This window comes from Dermacentor andersoni, chromosome 11 (assembly GCF_023375885.2).
Source record: "Dermacentor andersoni chromosome 11, qqDerAnde1_hic_scaffold, whole genome shotgun sequence".
Taxonomy (NCBI): domain Eukaryota; kingdom Metazoa; phylum Arthropoda; class Arachnida; order Ixodida; family Ixodidae; genus Dermacentor; species Dermacentor andersoni.
Genome location: NC_092824.1, coordinates 30,476,344 through 30,489,379, shown reverse-complemented (window position 1 = coordinate 30,489,379; position 13,036 = coordinate 30,476,344). Strand labels below are relative to the sequence as shown.

Sequence of the window (13,036 nt, the reverse complement as noted above, 5' to 3'; positions counted from 1 at the left end):
CATCACACTAAGATTTTACACCTATGACTTGATAGCAAGCCGAGTCAAAACATGCGACTTCGTAGGGTGTGAGAACGACTTTTTAAAACAAACAGAGGTTCTTCCATATTAAACAACAGAAACTAAAATTTTGTAGAGGGAGAACATCATATAGTGAAGCACCAAATCATTTGAACTTGAACTTAACAGTCTTATTAATGTCATCACTTAGTTTATGGTGCCGAAGAAAGGTATTCCGTGAGAATACAAGAGCCAACGAGATAACCAGAATATTCAATGCATTGAACAAAATTTGAATGAAATAAATTTTGCTATACCTAAGATGATCATTTTTTTAGAATACCTACAATGATTGTCTGCCGAAAACAACAGGGCTGAAGAACCTCAAATAATGGCAGAGATTACTTTTCCGTTGACAAAGAAACATTCCTTGCTTTTTAAACGGATGCCAATAAAAAGAGTTTTGTTCTACTCACACAGCAGAAACATTAAAAGTATGGGCAATCAAAGCTTGTCTTCTAGTACACCGTCAAAACGCTTGCACAAGATACTTCTCTAACCAAACGAAGTGTCAAGGAACTTCTGCGGACATTTAAGCATTCTAGTTGCACAAAACACATACTTATCAGCCCATTGGGGATGGTCTTGACATGAGCTTGCTAAAGCTTCGTTCACGAACAATGTAGTCCTACATACAGTGAGCGCTGGCGAGGGCCTGCAGTGTACTTTGGCATTCAAGCTCGACAAGTACTTCTGGCGAGGACGTCTTGTCTCCTAATTTCTTAAACCAACATTTTACTCAGCCGTCTAAATGTCAAAAGAAGTCGGTCTCTGCACACGATGCATTAGTTGTTCACTCGTGTGAAAAATATCAGTGTTGTTTCCCTGGACGGCTTCACTCACTTTAAAACAGCTACCAGCGAAACAGAAAGGACGCGCACACAAGGAAAAGGCATTAGACGCGGACGGACGCTGGACTTTCAACTGTACTTTATTGAAACCTACATCGCCGCACATAACCTCCGACGCATGCGCATCTTCAACTCCTTCCAAGACATGTGCGAAGATAACATCTCGAATATCCATTACTGTGTGAAAACAGCCGACGCATGCGCAACTTCTAGTCCTCCCAAGACCTGCGCATGAATGTCAGTTTTTTATTAATAACATTTTACCTACTCGATAGGTAAGCGCCTATCGAGGCTTATATAGGCTTACCTATTGAGTAGGCAAAACATGATTGATCAAAAACTCACATTCATACACAGGTCTTGGGAGGAGTAGAAGTTCGCATGCGTCGGCTGTTTTCACACGGTAACGTATCTCCGAAATGTGATCTTTGCGCATGTCTTTCGAGGTGTTGAAGATGCGCATGCGTCGGAGGTTATGTGCGGCGATGTAGATTTCAATAAAGTACAGCTGAAAGTCCAGCGTCCGTCCATATTTAACGCCTTTTCCTTGTGTGCGCGTACTTTGTGTTTCGCTGGTACCCTTTTTCAAGTTCATCATGCAGCAACCGGCCCAAGAGCTTGCGCTAATTCACTCTCACGTTGTTATGCAAATGCCACGGGCGATTTATCTAACTCGCGCACTAGACAGAATATCGCGGCTGCACATCCCTATGTGTTACGAGGTGTGTAAGCAGTTGAACTTCGTCACCAAATGAATCTCCACATAAGTAGCACGTATTACTGTGCCACAGATGCTCATCGAGTGTTTCTTTCTCTGCGAAAATAAATCCACCCTGCGTACACTCATATGGCGTTTTATCTCCGTGCTTCCTTTGTCGGTGACATATCTCGCAAACGAAAGCTTTATCACTACTGTGCCAGTAGAGTTTGAATGGTTTCCAGCATGTTTGACAGACACGGGGTTTTCCGTCTGTGTGAGTCTGCTGGTGTCTACGGAGACTCGCCAACCGCGTGAATGATTTAGGACATGTTTTGCAAATGTAGGGTTTCTCGCCTTTATGCGTGCGCATATGGTTACCTAGGTGGACAGACTGCCGGAACGATTTATCACATATTTTGCAAATGTAGGGTTTCTCACCTGTATGCGTGCGCATGTGGTTATCTAGATGACTAGACTGCCGGAACGATTGATCACATACTTTGCAAACGTAGGGTTTCTCACCTGTATGCGTGCGGATATGGTTACCTAGGTGGACAGACTGCCGGAACGATTTATCACATATATTGCAAACGTAGGGTTTCTCGCCTGTATGTGTGCGGATATGGTTACCTAGGTGGACAGACTGCCGGAACGATTTATCACAGATATTGCAAACGTAGGGTTTCTCGCCTGTATGCGTGCACATATGGTTATCTAGGTGGACAGACTGCCGGAACGATTGATCACATATGAAAATGTAGGGTTTCATGCATGTATGTGTGCGGCAATGTGCAGCGAGATTAGCAGCCTGGCCGGACGATTTGCCACAAGATTCGTATTTGTGTGGTTTGCCTGTTCTATTCCGGCAATGTTTTACGAATTTCGAATCCTTGACATAGGTTACATCGCTTGTTTTGCAAGTGGGGGCTGTATCACCCGTGCGTTCGTTGGCGTGCCCATGTAAGGCATCCTGTCCGCTCGAAACATTGCCACAGACACCGGACAACTCTTGCTCTTCCTTTCCTCCGCTTCCTGTAGAATTCCTGCAAGCAGACGGTCAATGGGGTTCAATATGGGTGACTCTCGTTACGGGACGACAAAAATACATTTTTGCCAATTGAGAATTCGACACACTAAATCGCGCCTTTGTACCAAGGCTATTTGCGCAATCTGAGCGCTAACTTGCAGGCAGAGGTCCAGACACGTGCCCTCGGAAGGGAGAAGTTTGGCACTGAAACAGGTCGTGTTGCCTGAGATAAAACACATTGGCTATTTTATAGGACCCTTTCTACGTGAGGAGGGGAAACATAATTGGAAATGCTTCAAAGGTGTACTATAGTACTCACGTTATCTCTGTCAAATGCAGGGGGGGGGGGGGGGAGGGAGCTGACTCCTCGTCGGACATATGTCAATACACTCATATCAAATAGATATCGAATAATACAAAATATTTCAGAGTTTTCAAGCACAATGGCTAAAATCTGCTCCCGGAGAGTTTCATCATCATCATCATCATCATCATCATTTATTATTCCCTTAAGGGCCCCATGTGGGGTATTACATAAGGGGGAGGCAAAAGAATAATACAAACATCGAATGAATAGTCATGTACAAAGGAAAAAAGGCAACAACTGAAAATACGCTAAAAAGAACAGGTTTTTGCATAATTAGTTGCAAATATGGGTGGTTAGTGACTCAAAATTTCGAAGGGTTTCGCTCTACAACAATGGATTCCGGGAGCGAGTTACATTGTTCTATTGCAGAGGGAAGGAAGGATTTGTTAAAAGCGTTTGTAGAACCATGAAGGCGTTGGATACATAAAGAATTGAATAGACGATGTGATGAGCGAATGGGTGGAAATAAATGTGAGGAACGAAGGTCAGGAAAGTTATAGTACAATTTATGGCATAGGCAGACTTGCGAAATTATGCGTCTTGATGCTAAAAGGGGTAGACCAATTAATAACTTTGAGTTAGTAACGCTGATAGTCTTGTCATAATTCGATAAGATAAAGCGGGAAGCACGATGTTGAGTAGCTTCTAAAGTGTCAATCAAGTACCTTTGATGTGGATTCCAAATTGTAGACGCGTATTGTAATTTGGTACGGATGAAAATTTCATATGCTAGTTTACGAATCGACGGAGGAGACAAGGATAGGGATCTTTTAATATAGTTAAGGGATCTTGAAGCATCGGCTGTTATTTGTTGGATGTGGTTCGACCAATTTAGTTTGTTAGTGCGGATAACGCCAAGATCGCGGCAACTGTTGACCTCAGATCCTTTAAAGATCCTATTGCAGAAATATACAACAACGCTTATGGCAATCTTCGTCAATGTAACATAAGACACCTGTATTTTTTTTCTCTTGATTTTTTGGCCACAAGATGTTTTGTGCGTTAATTTCATGAAGTTCGCATGCGAGGGGTTTCGGCATTGTTGGCGCGCCATCGTTGCTACCGCATAGGGCCAGAAATGCAAAAACAAACAAGTATAGCCAGAATAGGACACATGCAGAAGTGCCTCGTTTATGCGTTCTTTCCTGCCTGTTTTTTTTTTTTTTCAAATTACTGCCCTATATGCACTGGATGAACAATGTTTGGTATATTGTTGTTGATATGCTATTTATTTGTTTGCTTTTGTATATGCTTGTGATTGTTCACGTGACTAATAGAATGTTGTGGAGTGCTTGGCCCGTATCTAGACCAGTTTACGTACCTAATTTTTACACTGTAAATATTTAATAATTAGGTAAATAAGTAAGTAAATAATTACAGGAACAGGAATACCTGGCCACAGCAGCATTTTCGGAGAACCGGTATAGGCTGAAGAAAAGAGGTATACAACGCCTTCCGTATGTATTCAAAATGATTGATGGTATTTGATTCAAGCATTCAAATTCCAGCAGCTGTATCAATCACAATTTTCATCTGGGTCGTCAACATGGAAAAAGTTTGAAATCACTAAGTTACAAAAAAAAGAAACAAAATGTGCTAAGTTACGTACACTAAAAAATATACCGCAGATATATTAGCAGCACCTCTTAGAGGATGCTAAGGGGACTGTCCTTTGTATCCATTTCCAGTTTGCGTGAAGTGTGTGTTCGCCTGGACATCCAAAGGATCTGCTCAAGAGATTTCAGAGCACTGTGTAAGACATCAATTTTGTGCGCTTCATATGTGTTAGTAGGTGCAGTTTAGAGAATCGTGGCGCTGTATTTTTGGCTTAATTGTTTCTGTATTTTTCTTAGGAATGTGTCACAAATCGAAAACGCAGCTCCTTCAGTTACAATATATTCAAATTTTTTTTAATGCCAGCAACTTCATTGTTGGCGCACTGTGTTCTTGAGCAGTTTGATTTCTCATTTCCCATGCACTTCGATCCTGAGCTAAAGCTTCCTGTTTGCGCCAGTGCCATATTGTTTGAACTGCCGATGACGCTTGGCATTTCAGGCAACAACGCTTCCCTCCATCGCAAAAGTTCGTCAGTTCAACTATAATATAACCATAGCCAGCTTTCCGTGTCATCTGAGGGAGTTGATCCAACGAAAGGAATTCATACAAGAGTATGGCTTACCAAGCGTCATTTCCAAAAATGCCGGAAGGTTCCTCCATGCGCGCATAGCTTGTGCTGGCCACTGCATTGTAGACGCCGCCACTGCTGCTGTAAACCAGAAGTGTGGAATTTGTGCTTCCGGTTTCTGTGCTGTGTGTATGCCCTGAAAGCAGAGGTCCCGATTTACCATTGTGCGGCAACGAGGCTGGAGCATTCGTTGATAGGAACGCGCAGGAAGCAAGAGGAAACCCTGACAGCACTGCGGCCGTCTGAAGTGGTGCTCTGAGTTCAAGCAACAGAAGTGGGAAGCCACAACGTGATTCCAATAAAAAGACCCACGTGTCTTTCGAGAGTGGTTCAATGCTAAATTCCTTCGTCTTTTCTGCCTAGAGTGGAACTTGGTTTTCATTGAAATGTCTCATTTTTGTTCTCTCGTTTCTTGTCATGCTTTGATAATGCTTGTGCTCTGTGGTAAGCGACTCAGCGTCAGACGCCGGTGCTGCATGTCATACAAGAAAATGAAATATGCAAATGCATGTATTAAATGATCGCTGCAAACTAGTTTGCTGCAGTTATTGTAAAATAAAGTGAACTTTCCATCTTTTACCTTTAAAATCGCTGGAACAAAATCGGGCTTACGGAAAAATCTGTTAACCCTGAAAAGTGCTGAATCATTCACGAAAGAGAAAATTGCCATTTGTTATGATGAAACCTGGAACCGTATGGTACAGCGAAACCTGAGCATCTTGAAAATTTTATGGGTGATTCTCATGTCAGCGCAGAGGCAAAGGTAATACTTTAACTTGAAATAGCGAGCTTTTGCTCTTCGATTACATTTACATTGACTTTAGGAGAGCAAGGTGATTAACGCGCGAGCGGATTCCAGGTGGCTTGGTTTTCAGAGGGTAAGGGCGGTTATACTCCGGGCTTGCAGCAGGAGCTTCGACTCAACTCTTATGTCGTCACAGTATATTGAATGAGCCAAATAATGTTTAGCAATAAAATGACTTAGGGAAAGCAAGAAAAGCCAGCGGCGATGCTGTTTAGCTTTGGTGGCACGGTAAAAGTCCTGTGGTGGCCAAAATGAATTGAGAGTCCTCCACTACGGCGTGCCTCATAATCAGACTGTGGTTTTGGCACGTAACAGACCACAATTCATTTATTCATGCTGTTTAAATGTGTCGTGGGCGATAGCAAACGTGAGCTTCCTCAATCTCCGTGAAGGGGAGTCCTGGTATACTAGCGGCGGAAAACCTTCCCGCACCTACCGGAGACGGTCGATGGCGCACCAGCCGGGTGGCACTGCGTGTTCCATTCGTCAACACCGGTGGTCTCAGGAATTCTGCAACACAACACATGGTCTCATGAACACCGGTGCAACAGTGATTAAACGAAGATTGTAGCTGAAGCCAATGTTTCGACTAGGGTATACATCAGGAGAAGCTCCCTTGTGGAAACGTCTGCCTCCAAATTCCTTCAGGCACGCAGGCATATTGCACTGAAACAAAATGCCGCGAGCTTCGAGATTGGAATGAAAGATTTATTGTGCCGATATACACGCAGTCTTCGCGGAGGGGCGAAGCTATTACGTCTATAGTATATTAGAACAATAACAAAAGCAAGGCTAGTTGTATTTAGACAGTGTATACTCCAATAAATGCTCACTTATTTACTGAACACAACTTGTACCACGTGCCCAATCACACGCATAAAACGTAACCTAATGACCTGTAACATGCATGGCCGAAAGATGGTGTGATGGGGAGGACGGGCAAAAGAGGCTATAGGTGCTCCCAAGGCAAACGTTCCCAGATGCCGCTTCCCTTAACACCTGGTTTCCAAAGCAGAGTACAGGGTAGCAGGAAGCTATTGGGTATTAATGCACAAGACTTTTCGGCCCGCCATCTCGTGGCCACACCTTCCCCCCCCCCCCCCCCACGCGCGGAAGCTCACGTGACTTCCGAAAGTCTGCCTGGGCCGCATATGTGCTGTGACAATTAGGATAGAACGTTGGTGGCGATGATGCAAGCAGGCCTCGAGAGTTCGTATCATAATGTTTCCCAGAATATCCCATAGAAAGAAATCTGGCACCACCGTCTATGCCAGTTTCCTGACAGGCATCGTGCTGCCATGGTAATGCCGAGATATGGGTGTCCGAGGCATGGTCTCTAAAGTGGCATGGCTCGAAACATGGTGGTGACTTGTAAGCACAAATTTATTAAAACGAAATATTCGTAAAATGTTTTCACTGGCTGGCACAACACCTTCTGCTAAAGTTTACTCGCCTACAGTAGGTTAGCATACGCTAGCAAAATGTTGCACTGATTACGCAAATCATGTCCGTTCTCCAACTTCAGGGGCTTGCAGGCACCATATGCATTTCATATAATTGTATTCGAAGCAGAAGCCCTCATGACTGAATATAAAAACAATTGTAACAATAAAGAAAAAACAGTTCTTTACGTACGATTGCAGTGCTGGCCACTCGCACCCTCGATGTGTCCTGGCTCTGTGAGAGCGATGCCGGTCCTAAGTCTCCACATTCAGCTTTCCCATGCGTGCAACACTAAGGGGCAGTGGAGGAGATTTTCTACGTAATGTACCAAAAACCGACGTAGCTCCTGTATTTGCAAGCAATAGAGAACGCTATGTTATAGCGCCTACTGCGAATTGTGTCCCGCTAAGATAGTTCATTTACACAACACACGCATACGGGAGCACTAGCCAACGCAGGTGCTCTTAGGCTGTACATATTCCGTGGCTGTGTACCCGAAGGTATAAACTGTATGATTTATATCGGACAGTCGTGTCAAGACAGCGGCCTTTGCTGAAGGTGCACGGGAACCCTCTTTCCATTCGGTGAGCGAACTGCAGCAATGTGTACTGATTGACGTTTGCCGCAGGAAAGCCAAATAATATTCCTCGGCACGCAGCAATTAGCCAAGAATGTAACATTGGATATAGATCCCTAACCTGCAACTTAAGATGCTATTTGCAATGTTGCACCGATGATCTCATAACTTCTCGAAACAACGCAGTGGCGCATGCTATTTAGCGATTCTTCATGCCGGAATCATGCGCACCAATCTATAGAAATCTTGGAAACAGAAGCTTCATTTGTCAACGCGTCCCGATCGACCTGCCAAGGCTAGTTCTGCCGCTCTATGGGAGGCTTATTTTTTCATTGCGATAGCAAGTATGGGGACTCTCCAGACGCAGTTGTGCCGCTGACGTCACCGTGATATTCCGTATAAACTCCAAGGTGCATAACGCCATCTCCAGTCCCCGAACACTGTATGTGCGAGTGAAAGCGTGCGTGCATTTTACAGGCCACGCACGTCCTTGAAATCAGACCAACGCCTTCAGCGCCAGAATAATGGACGCGTAAGCCTTTGAGGAATTCTCGTACAGGGCACACCTGCGCAGTTTTATAATATTCGGCGAACATCCTCCGGAGTGCTAATGAGCGCTGTTTGACTGAGTGAATCAGTGAAACAATCGAGAACGCGTAGGCGAATGCGCAAGGGATTGCCCAGAGCAAGTGTCCTCCGTGAGGCTGTCCTTTTAGCATTTATTTCTTGCCCTCTCAGAGGAAAGAAGGAAGAAAGCGCGAGATGGGATCAAATTGGGTGGTCTGGGATAGCCAATGTGCGGCCTGTTTTTCACATTCATTGCAACTTGCCGTCTTATAGGTACAAGAGTCGCATGTGCGGTGGGTCTAGCGTTCGACCTACCACAGTTACATACCAAGCAAAGCGAGAACCGCCTCAATGACACGCGGAAGTACGGCAGGATACATTTAAATGAAATTGTATGACGAGATCATCAACTATAGGGAAGGGCTATTTACCACAAAAGAAATGTAGGATAGCGCAATAGATTCCTTGGCATTTTGATATATTTCATTTTGTCTATTGATTATGTATGCTGTAGTGTGGGAGTATGGATTAATTTCGACGGCTTGGCTTTCTACCTCCGTACCCACGCTACATTGTCTCGGTAAACTGAGACATCCTCTCTTTTATTTTATGCGCATTCTTTTAAATGAGCATCTTGCTGCTCATAATCTTGATATGTACTATAAGGGGGAGTGAGTAACCACGTAACCAACCTTAAAGTTTGCCTTGACGTGTCACAGGAGTGCAACATGCTGCCTAACCTTTTTTACTCTGTCCGTGTCGAGTCGCCGTCTTGCAACTATTAGGTATGCCAACCCAAACGCCACCGGCGGAATGCTCCAAAGTGCTGATGTAGTCGTAGTTCCAGGCATCAATGCTAGCACGCCACCGAAAAATGAGTACAAGCATAATTTTTCCATGGGGAGCCTTCCCTGTCGTCTTCGGCAGAGAGTTCGAGGGTTTGAATTGTCTCTATATTGATTACATGTGATTTTTATGGCATGATTAGCGGCAGCGATGTGGCAGCGACGTGGAATACGACGACACATTCTGTACAATTACAACGCGACCTTGAAACAGATCTAATGCTTTCGCCTTAAAAGTGTCCGATCACAGGTGCAATGCACAGCATGAGTGTAGCTGAAACGTGACGTCCTACTGCAATTTTTCACAAATGTTAAAAGGTACCCTAGAAATACTATGACTTTCCACTTCTTTATCGTTGTAGTGCAAAGTCACCCAAGCTTGCTCTATTAGAAGCAGTTTGGAGCCCTGTAATCTAACTTTAAGTGGTAAAAGAACGCTCACATAAAACCAGAAGTGGGCTCATCGACCAAACTACTCCGAGCGGCAAATGGGTCAGCTTGCGCGACAGCGCGTATTTTCTTTAATACGTATTGTTGGCGCTTAGCCAACCCAGGTAAACGGACAAGCAATCCTTTTAAATGAACGTATGCCTTTTCCTCCCCCGGGCTTATGTTTTATAAAAATAAAGTGTTTTGCGGGAACTATTCCCTTCGTGAGGCTTCAATTTTATGTGGCAAATTACAGTATTTTTGTGCACTTTGACGTGTAGTCAAGAAAGTACTATCGTGAGCAATATTAGCGAGACCAGAGGAGCACGTGTCAGATAGCCTCGAACCGTGCTATGGGCGATACGCGACGGCCGTCGTAGGGAAGCAAAGTGGAACGGAGGACGCTGTTGTAATAACTGTTGCCACTCCCACCATTGGTCTCTTTATACAAACTGGAGAACTTCACACATCGCCAGAGCACATTGATGAAGCTGTTCGATATCGTGGTTACTGATAACTTTGTGTATCCAAGCGTGGCCAATAGCAGCACTTTCCCGACGCGTAAACATTCTAGAGCTGCTTCCCTGAGAAATAAGCCTGTGCCTGTAACTCGTCACACGATACGCTTCATAATATATGCATCAGGTCCTAGGGGTATACCCGAAAGTACGTTACACAAAACACACGAACGAGAGTCTAAGAGCTGCGCTCTAAAAATATCAAAAGCATGAAGAAAGATATTACCAGCTGTATGTGAGTGCGACACATAACCGTCTTAACGGCTGACGGCGGCCAGTCAACTGCCGTCTGCTATCGTTTTCAAAAAGAAATCAGGCGCAGCGGGATCGCCAACAGAGCAGGAGCGTCCTCCTGTCTCCCCTGTTTGGGACAGCGCCATGCTTGTATCACTGTAGTATTGGTTTCGACGCTATTCGGCAGACGTTATTCTGTTCCCACTCATATTGTTCTCGATAGTACTCACCAATTTGGCATGTCTAGTGAGGCAGTGCGCTTAAAACTAATAAATTCCTACATTTCTGGCGCCAGAACCGGGACCTGATCAAACGCATGTTACAGTGCAAACTGCATTTAGTCTTTTACCACCGGGGCTTGTGTAACGAGCACCTAAATACAGGTAAACATGAGTCTTTATACAATGCGCTTTCATCGAAATACGGCGGTCACATCCGGAATGGCACGCAGGACTTCGAGCTACAACACCCAGTACCGGATGTGGAGTGCAATGATCATACATAAGCGAAAAATATTTGGTTCGTTAAGTAAATTCCTTTGTCGTTGTGATAGGTTTTATCCCGAGCGTGAAACATCTGTGTTTGCTCTGAACATGACAATACTTCCTCACCGCCCGTGTATCGACGCGTCTGTGAGAAAGTGCCCGATTTAGAAGCTCAAGTTGGCCGTCAACAAAGACTGGGCATAGGTGGGAACATCTGTACAGATGTAAAAGCCTATTACCGGGTTCATGTCTAAGGATAACAATATTCAATGAAAAATTGAGAAGCGGTAAAAGCTCACGTTGTGTAGGCGCTCAAAGAAGACGAAGCGCCCTGGGTGTTTTCACGGCTTGAACTTATGGTTGCTTCGTCCGTGAAGCTGAACACAGGAGGCGTGTATTCGTTGCTTCTTTCGTCAGCCATGCCTGATGTTTCGACGGGAACGAACTGGCGTCTACTCAGGAATGCGCGATGTTGAATCTCCGCGCATGCGCACTCAATGCCTAATACAAACGCAAGCAATTACAGCTTTTCGAACTTCGGGATGTAGAATAAAGCGAGAGTGCATATCTGGGAAAAACGAGACGAAAGAGTGCGCCGCTAGCTTGACGCTAAAGTGGAATTTTTCGAATGCTAACGGAGGCACCGCTATAAAACTTGCTATCGTTCTGCCAAATCATCTAACCAAACTAACCCTCAGTTAAAGAAAAAAGCGTTCAAGTGACGACATCATTGCTCTTTTTCATGCTCTTATGAAAGTGAAATGCACAGTTGGCAGAGGAGAAATTGTTGCTCGTGTAAGGACTCATGAAATTGTAGGAAGTATACTAGTTTAGTTATCCCTAACAAGCTTATGGTTACTAGAAGCAACAATTCTGCTGACTCTCTCGCTCTGTTCTAATGAAGCAGAAAGCTCTTGTCGCCTGATGAGGGAAGCTCCCTTGGTTCTGTTATCCACAAATTCCGGTGATGCCTTCCCACCTCCTGAAGAATAGAACTGCATATGCTTCGCACTTTCCGCACTTCTTCGGTGACGAACGCTCATGCGTCGTGAGTAGCCATAGCTAACTCCGGCCTCAAACACTAGGGACAGTCTCGCGTCCCGGCCACTGTTTAGGCCACAGTCAAATATTGCATTTAATGCCCACCACGATGAGCGCTGTGGTCGTTAGATTAAATATGCTGCTGCCCACTCCGAACCTCATAGATTTGTGTCGCACATTAAACCGAATATGAGATGCACCAAACCAAGCGTGAGCGCTTTACCACGTTCCGAATGTGATGCAGCATGATGACGGAGCCGCCAACAGAAACAAGCCGAGTAGGTAGTCGAATCATTTTTCGCTGCGCTCTCACCGTGCGCGCATTAAAACCTACTGCTCACGCCGTCGTTTGAACCACAAGTGGGACAGGCTTCACTTACTCGAACTTTCAGAGCAATATGAAAATGGTGGCGGTATAAAAGAATTGCCACCAAATAAAGCATGAATGAATTGTGAGAACAAATCGAGGCAAGATGAGACTTTGATAATTTCAAACTTGTTCTACATCATTTAGCGTGCCATTTAAATTGGTAGCAGCTACCCGATCCTCTATTACAAATGCAGTATAGTTGGCATCAATACGCTATTTGAAAATGCTTACAGCTCTAGCAATGCTTATGTATTTGCATCATGTGCATGCGCTGATAAGCTCAGTAATTAAAGTTTTTATTTATTGATTACCTTATGTCGGCAATCATTTCTGTTTTCTTTTTTCGCGCAAGGAAGGGTAAAACGTATACTGCCGGTAGGACACGTGACGATCCCAAAAAGTCGTGTTCCCAAACCGGCGGCGCTCCGCCTGCTTCCGGCGCCGTACGAAAAGTCACGCTCGTGACATCACGAGCGAAAAGCAAGCAGACTTTCAGTTATATCTTGTAGGTGTGGCTTTGTGCACGAGAAGG

The 13,036-nt window shown here is 44.6% G+C and overlaps 1 protein-coding gene across 1 annotated transcript; it reads right to left on the bottom strand.

Annotated features, from left to right (window-relative positions):
- Positions 1-1,591: 1,591 nt before the first annotated feature.
- On the bottom strand, positions 1,592-11,573 carry LOC129381605 (uncharacterized). The gene is made up of 4 exons (XM_072285171.1): positions 11,393-11,573; positions 6,432-6,505; positions 5,185-5,326; positions 1,592-2,654 (listed from the first exon to the last, which is right to left on the bottom strand). Exons 1-4 carry the CDS (start codon positions 11,512-11,514, stop codon positions 1,592-1,594), a joined length of 1,401 nt encoding a protein of 466 aa, XP_072141272.1. The 5' UTR covers positions 11,515-11,573.
- Positions 11,574-13,036: the final 1,463 nt, after the last annotated feature.

Coding starts and splice junctions, on each gene's coding strand:
- LOC129381605 (XM_072285171.1), bottom strand. CDS start 11,514: ATGGCTGACGAAAGAAGCAACGAATACACGCCTCCTGTGTTCAGCTTC. Junction 6,506..11,392: donor TCTTTGAGCGCCTACACAAC/GTGAGCTTTTAC, acceptor GTTGTGTTGCAG/AATTCCTGAGACCACCGGTG. Junction 5,327..6,431: donor TGCGCCATCGACCGTCTCCG/GTAGGTGCGGGA, acceptor CTCTGCTTTCAG/GGCATACACACAGCACAGAA.